Source organism: Vespa crabro, chromosome 3 (genome assembly GCF_910589235.1).
Source record: "Vespa crabro chromosome 3, iyVesCrab1.2, whole genome shotgun sequence".
NCBI classification, from domain to species: Eukaryota; Metazoa; Arthropoda; class Insecta; order Hymenoptera; family Vespidae; genus Vespa; species Vespa crabro.
Window position 1 is genome coordinate 10,223,734 of NC_060957.1, and position 6,843 is coordinate 10,230,576.

The 6,843-nt window shown below is 26.5% G+C and overlaps 3 protein-coding genes and 1 long non-coding RNA gene across 8 annotated transcripts in view; 2 read left to right on the top strand and 2 right to left on the bottom strand.

The window, feature by feature from the left end:
- The window catches only part of LOC124422520, a 13,852-nt gene extending 12,078 nt beyond the window's left edge, over positions 1–1,774 (top strand). The window contains exons 6-9 of the mRNA XM_046959056.1: positions 386–574; positions 699–869; positions 1,002–1,229; positions 1,398–1,774. Coding sequence (XP_046815012.1) covers positions 386–574; positions 699–869; positions 1,002–1,229; positions 1,398–1,598 — 789 coding nt within the window. The 3' untranslated portion in view covers positions 1,599–1,774. The remainder of the gene's footprint in view (positions 1–385; positions 575–698; positions 870–1,001; positions 1,230–1,397) is intronic.
- On the bottom strand, positions 385–1,451 carry LOC124422521. The gene is made up of 3 exons (XR_006941876.1): positions 1,321–1,451; positions 676–905; positions 385–600 (listed from the first exon to the last, which is right to left on the bottom strand). It is a non-coding gene; the product is annotated as an uncharacterized LOC124422521 (long non-coding RNA).
- On the bottom strand, positions 1,569–4,336 carry LOC124422517 (alpha-ketoglutarate-dependent dioxygenase alkB homolog 4). 5 transcript variants are annotated; one of them, XM_046959050.1, is made up of 7 exons: positions 4,199–4,336; positions 3,760–3,908; positions 3,460–3,585; positions 3,290–3,382; positions 2,810–3,216; positions 2,592–2,738; positions 1,575–1,704 (listed from the first exon to the last, which is right to left on the bottom strand). In XM_046959050.1, exons 2-7 carry the CDS (start codon positions 3,859–3,861, stop codon positions 1,665–1,667), a joined length of 915 nt encoding a protein of 304 aa, XP_046815006.1. In that variant the 5' UTR covers positions 3,862–3,908; positions 4,199–4,336; the 3' UTR covers positions 1,575–1,664. The 5 variants fall into 5 exon arrangements, with proteins under 5 accessions (XP_046815010.1, XP_046815006.1, XP_046815007.1 ...); XM_046959051.1 differs by lacking the exon at positions 4,199–4,336 and adding an exon at positions 3,988–4,141; XM_046959054.1 differs by lacking the exon at positions 4,199–4,336 and having other exon boundaries at positions 1,569–1,704; positions 2,585–2,738; positions 3,760–4,141.
- A 7-nt stretch (positions 4,337–4,343) lies between these two features.
- On the top strand, positions 4,344–6,843 carry LOC124422519 (peptidoglycan-recognition protein SA). The gene is made up of 4 exons (XM_046959055.1): positions 4,344–4,533; positions 4,758–4,965; positions 6,302–6,420; positions 6,567–6,843. Exons 1-4 carry the CDS (start codon positions 4,482–4,484, stop codon positions 6,746–6,748), a joined length of 561 nt encoding a protein of 186 aa, XP_046815011.1. The 5' UTR covers positions 4,344–4,481; the 3' UTR covers positions 6,749–6,843.

Here is a 6,843-nt window from a genome sequence, read left to right on the forward strand (position 1 = left end):
TATATTGTACTCGACACTTTTCTGATTAATTGTAAATGTTAAATCAGTTAGTCAAATATTTAAAAAATATTCGTTCAGTTTAATGGGTGTTAACGATTAAACGAATCCAATTGGTTTACATTGATTGTGAATTGTAATCAATGATACCTTATCGCTTTTAATGAAAAAACAGCATTTTTTAATGTCCAAACGACAAACGTAGCTGCCGATATATTTTCAATAATAATATAACAATATGATTTAGATTATTTGAAATAAGCAAATAACATTGATGATTTTATAATCGATGCTAGCGATTCAATGAGTGAGAATTATTAGATTAAAAAAATACATTGATATCACAATATGAATAATTGATTATTAATTAATAATAATTTTGATATAGTTGACGGGTGTGATGATAATATCGGTTGGCTCTACAATCTATGCCGTTTATGAAGATTTCTCCCATTTCTTGGATACCAGATATTTCTCACCAGCCACGCTCTTGATCATAGTTGGTATATTAGTTTTTATAATTGCCTTCTTTGGATGTTGCGGTGCTCTTCGAGAAAGTACTTGCATGGTTCTTGTGGTAAGTATATTACGCTAATATTATTTCTAAAAAATTATTAAATATAATAAAGAAAAAAAAAATCGAACAAGCTTGTACAAGTATATAGATAATATACTTACATATTTTCCTTTTTTTTTCCTAGTTTGCAGTTTCTTTATCCGTTGTCTTAATAATGGAATTGTCTGCGGCGACTGCAGCATATGCATTACAGGATACCGTGAAAAATCTTTTGGAATATAATATCAACAGTACGATGCACGAATACGATAATAATGACGAAGCTAAAAGTGCAGTTAATTTCATGCAGTCTAGGGTAAGATTTTGACAAATATAATTATAAGATTCGAATCTATAAACAAAAAGGAACACGAATTAGTTCACATATTTTTTTTCTTTTTATACTATATATATAACGTTTAATTAAAAATTAACGTGTTCTTTACAGTTACATTGCTGTGGTTATAGAAATATGTCCGACTGGCATGCGACTAATTTTACATTAGAAAACAACCTTGAAATACCTAATTCCTGCTGCGATATACTACGAAAAGAGGATAATTCCACTATTTGTATCTATCCCTATGAAATAGGCTGCATGAACAGACTTTCCATTATAATTCATCGCAGTGCACTTTACATTGCTACAGGATCTGTGGCTATTGCTCTTATTCAGGTAAGTTGAAGAAATATTTAAAGAGAGAAACTATATACGCTATGTTTATTACAAATTATAATGCATAAATATAATTTTTAAAAAGATTTACCACGTGCATTGTGACGTTCTAATGATATAATATATTTCGATGAATTTATCGGTGGAATATATTTTCATTTTTTTCAGTTGACTGGTATAGTATTCGCATGTATGTTGGGTAGAGCTATCAGACGACAGAAGACAGAAAGAGAAAGGCGTAAATGGGAATTGAGAGAAAATATCGTGAATGGTTATCAACCACTTGGAAAAACAGATCCATTGACAACTTTCCCTGTTGTATACATGCAGTCTCCGGACTATCCATTGAAAGGGCATGCAACTTGCTAGTCCTATAATTTCCATTCGATATGAAAGATGTGAAATATGTTATTTTTGTGCCATTGCAAAGGTATATCAAAAGGACGATCCTTGATGATCGCTCCTCGATTTTATCCTACAAAATAAAGAAGTCAGTATTTTTTATCATTTGTCTATTTTACAATAAACGTTTGACTTTCTTCGTACTTATTTATTTTTTCTTTTTGTTTTTTTTTTTTTTTTTTTTTTGTTTGAAATCGTAAGATCAACGAAAACTTGCACAAATATAATTTCTAGTGGTAGTACTGTATAAAGTTCGATTGATCATTATTATATTAGACTACAACTTTTTTTCTTTATTAAGAATGAGAAAGTATTTTAATAATTAATAAATATGCATATATTTTTCCCAGGCTTACGTTTCATCGTGAGATTAATTTAATACGATACCAAAGTTTATATTTAATAATAATCTATTAAACAATTTAATAAAATCTAAATCACCTTTTACTTTGAATCACACAAATTGTAAATATATAGAAAGAGAATAGAATTTTTATTATAGATTAATATTCGTTAAAATTCTTTCAGACTTATTTCTTTGCCAATAAAATTATAAATATAACAGTATTATTTCACAAACTTAAAAAACTATTATGGGAAAATATTGTTTAATATTATAATATTAAAATTTTGATGGTATTCTTATATAAGAAATATTGTACTTAATTCGTGAATAAAATCTTTTTCTACAACTTATTCATGTTTATAACCATCATGCCATTAGTTTGTAAAGGAAATAAAGAAAAAAAATATATAAGAATTGATACGTACTGTATCAAAATTTCCACTGTAAAATTTTTATTTAAATCATCCTGCTTTATGTTCAGTACTTCTTTTGTTCTATTTATGGTTATATTCCATACTGCATGACATTTCAAATGGAATGATAAAAATGCAATGGATATTGCATTACAGTTAAATTGTGTGAACATGATATTAGTGGTATTATTTACTTTTTACCAAAAATTGTTTGCTTTTTCAAGAATTTCCGATGCTTCCTTTTCATGTTTGCCATTTTCAAGATATGGTGGAGTTAATTCTCTATAAGCAAGACAGACACGTCTTGATGTTACATCTTCTCGAAGCACAGAGTGCTCCCAATTATACCTACAAAAATAATCATGTTAATAAATAATCAATGCGTTAACAATATTACATTAAACTTTTATGGAATATACCTTGCAAGTCCATATAAAATCATCAATGATCTTGCTGGCATAGGTAAACGTATTACCATGTCTTGTTTTATTTCTATTTTTTTATCAATTTTAGAATAATTTTCTACATAATCCAGATTGTAACGTCTAATCGATTCGGTATAAGGTGTCATTGTTAATACAGAATCACCTAATACATTAACTGTAACTATACGTTCTCCCCATATCCAACAATCATCTATATGAGGATCTATAGAAGCTCCTCGTTTTGGATTGTATTCCAGAGTGCATTGTTCTACTGTTCTAAAATTATTTAAAAGTGAAATTTCATTGAACTTCTTCTGTACAAATTCTGTAGATTGTGGAAATCCATTGAAGGTACCTAAACGTAATTTTCGTTTCTTAAAATTACACTTTGGACCAAAATTCTGAAAGTTAACGTTTGAGAAGTTAGTAGAAACAATGATATTTCTATTAACTATAATTAATCTCATCACATACTTGTTTTCTTCTACCACTTTGCGATGGTTCCCATGGTAATTCATCTAACGACTTCATCAAAGTCAATGTCTCTTCTGTATTTAAAAAATCAAGCTGCAAGAAAGAAGATTTATAAAATAATAGAAAATTATATTAATGAATTCAAATTAAATTTAATAAATTGAAATTACTTTAATAAAAACACCTGGATAATTTATCGCATGTCCTTTATGATGAGGATGTTGCTTGTACAATTCTATATCCCATCCAGCCCATGCTTTATCGCAATGTGGACAATAAACATAAGAGGATTTTTCCTAAAATTACAGAATCATTAGAATTGGATTTATAAAAAGATATACTTGATATTGTAAAATATATTAAACTGGAGTACATTTATACAATATATATATATATATATATATAAAAGAAAGTTAATCGAAAAAAAATATAATACAATTAGTTTTCAATCTTTGCTAGTAATTGCTTACTTGTAACTTTTCTTTCAAATCCGGTTTTGTTATGTTAAATTGTTCTTCGCAAATCAAACATGTACGAATTCCTTTACAACCACATGGTCGTACGGTTTCCATTTTTTCATAAATACAAGTTTCTCAATACAAGTTATCATGAAAAACAACTTTAAATAAAAAGTGAGGTTAAGAAATCGAAGTCAAAGGTTAGGTCATTTAATACAAACATTATATATATACACTAACGTCATGGGGATATTAAACGATCAATTTGAAACGAACAATTTATGTGATTCTATAAATATCGAGTGTATTGTAATTTGAAAAACAAAGTGAAAGATAACAAATTAAGAATATTAACAGTTCACTTCTTTTACTATGTTTACTTTTATATCTAATTTCAACTTCTAAATAATTAATTAGTTTCAATGGATATTATTTAAAATTATTATCGTACGTTTAACAATGTTCTTTTTCAATTTGACGATGAGTGAAGATCAACTTCCAAGAAATCTTTAGTATTTTTTATTTGAAATATTCCTTGAAATATTTTCTTATCAGTGAGGTCGTGAACTTTGCTATATCAAACTTTGCACATAACCCTTTCAATTTTCTATCTCTCATTATATACAAGTAGTCTCATTTACCCGAGGATTACTTTAACTGTGACTTTGACATATTAACGAACAGGAATAAAATCACTACGGGAAAAAAATAATAGGAAGTGAAAAAAACAAAAAATGCTTATTAGATTGTTAGTAATTTGTCTGATATTTCATATATCCGTTGCCGGTAAGTAAGGAACCGTACGTTTGATTGTTAAAACATGCTTGAACCTAATGAAGGAAAAATAAAAAAAGAAAATAAAAAAAATAAAAAAAATGAAAAAAAATAAAAAAAAATGTAAAAAAAAAAAAAGAAGAAAAAAAGGAACAAAAAAAGAACTATTGCATTATTTTTATTAATTAATTATATATTAATTATTAATCGATATTATACTTTTCAACGATTTTTAGATGAGGATTGTCCTAAAATATTATCTAAGGCAGCATGGGGTGGAAGAACTGAGAAAAACATAAATTTTCTTATAATACCATTATTATACGTAATAATACATCATACTGTAACACCTGAATGTACGACCCGTAAAGAATGTACAGCGAGAGTACAATCGATTCAATCTTATCATATGGACACATTAGGTTGGCACGATATTGGCTTTTCGTAAGTTCTTTTGTTTTTATTTCTTTTAATTTTATTATCATTACTTTTGTTGGTTTTTTTTTTGCTTTCGCTATATACGACGGATTTACATGGTCTTTAGCATGGTCACCGCAATAACGAGATCCCGTGATCCCAAAAGCCTGTATATTTTATTTGCGAATAGTTTCCAAAATTTTGATATTGCTTTTGACAATGCTTTTATTTGACCTTATATATTACACGGTATACCTATATCGTCCTTCATAAACTATTTCCGAATGTAAAACGAAATTACAACGATATGTTATGTTAAACATGTCTTTTATTCGTGTAAAAGTAAACATTGATATAGTTTAAAATTATAATAGTTTTTATAATTGTTTTCCATAGAAAAAAATTGGAAAAAAAAAATCATAATCTTTATATCGTAGTACAACATCAGTAGTTAAATTGATATTATTATAGAAAAAAAAAATATATATATATATGTTTTTTTTTTTTTTTTTATAATAGACTGTGTCCTATTTTTTTCATAAATCTAAAAATAAAGAAAATTATGTCATACAATTTTCATTTATTTCTTTTTTTTATTTTGTTATCAAATACAAAATACTCTTTAGGAAGTATTGAGAGTTAAATCAAAAAATAAGAAATTATAAAACAAAAGAAAAATATATGAAACAAAGTATTTCATATTTTAAATCGCTGTTGCTATCACTATCACTTTCTTTATTTGCCTTCTCCATTTTGTCGATCGACTTCGGTTATGCGTTGTACATACATATGTAATTGCATTGCATTTCATTGCGAGTAACTATAAACGATCATAACATATAGGGTGTCTCAAAATAAATGGAAAATATTCTTCAATTAATGATAATATTTATTAATTAATTGTAAGTATTTTGTAAAATAAATAATCTATTATATACGAATATTTAAATCGGCATTTATAATAAAATATTAATATGTAATATAAACTTATTAATATAAATTAATATAAATTAATGTGAATATAAGAATTGCTATTGGATTAATTATAAATATTGACCATATATTTATGAAATAATGACAAATTATTATATTTAGAAATATTTTCATTAGAATACTGATTGCCTTTTTTTTTTTATTAATTCGTGAAATATTGATCGCTTATATTACGTATTGATATTTTATATATCTATATTATTGATATTTTATATCAATAATTGATCATTTATTTAAAATATTAATTAAAAATGTGAAAAAAATATTGATCTTATCAAATGGACAATTAAACATATGTTTTATTTAACTTTTTTGTTTTCGCCATTGCGAAAGATTTAATAATATTTTTTAATCAAACTTTTGATGATAGTTTTCTAATCGGTGGCGATGGTAATATTTACGAGGGTACAGGATGGACGAAGGAAGGTGCCCATACCTATGGATATAATAAAAAATCTGTGGGCATAGCTTTCATTGGTAACTTCGAAGGTACGCCAGCAAATTTTCAATACGAAATATTTGATAATAACTTAATTAAGAGATTTGAAAGAAAGGATAAGTTCAATTGATCTTCATATTCTTTCTTTTTTATTTTTTTTGTTTTTTATTTTTTTTTTTTTTTTTGTTTGTTTTAGACAAAGACGCAAGTGACAAAATGTTGAATGCGGCACACAAATTGATCAGATGTGGTGTTTCCCAAGGTGTACTACGTGAAAATGTTCGTGTGATCGCTGCTCGACAAGTACGAGCAACAGCGAGTCCTGGATTCAATTTATACACACAAATTCAAAATTGGCCCGAATGGAGTCAACCTTAACATAATCTAAATAATATATTCGATTGATAAGTCAAATTTTGAAAAAATATCAATTAACTAAAATGTTATGTTATTAAAGTTTTTTCTTTTTTTTC

Bases quoted from the DNA above. Each gene is read 5' to 3' on its own strand.
- LOC124422517 (XM_046959050.1), bottom strand. From the start codon at position 3,861: ATGGAAACCGTACGACCATGTGGTTGTAAAGGAATTCGTACATGTTTG. The intron at 3,586-3,759 runs GTAAGCAATTAC...CTGTAATTTTAG, and splicing joins ATTTGAAAGAAAAGTTACAA to GAAAAATCCTCTTATGTTTA. The intron at 2,739-2,809 runs GTATATTCCATA...TTATTTTTGTAG, and splicing joins ATTTTATATGGACTTGCAAG to GTATAATTGGGAGCACTCTG.
- LOC124422519 (XM_046959055.1), top strand. From the start codon at position 4,482: ATGCTTATTAGATTGTTAGTAATTTGTCTGATATTTCATATATCCGTT. The intron at 4,966-6,301 runs GTAAGTTCTTTT...TTTTGATGATAG, and splicing joins TGGCACGATATTGGCTTTTC to TTTTCTAATCGGTGGCGATG. The intron at 6,421-6,566 runs GTACGCCAGCAA...TGTTTGTTTTAG, and splicing joins TTTCATTGGTAACTTCGAAG to ACAAAGACGCAAGTGACAAA.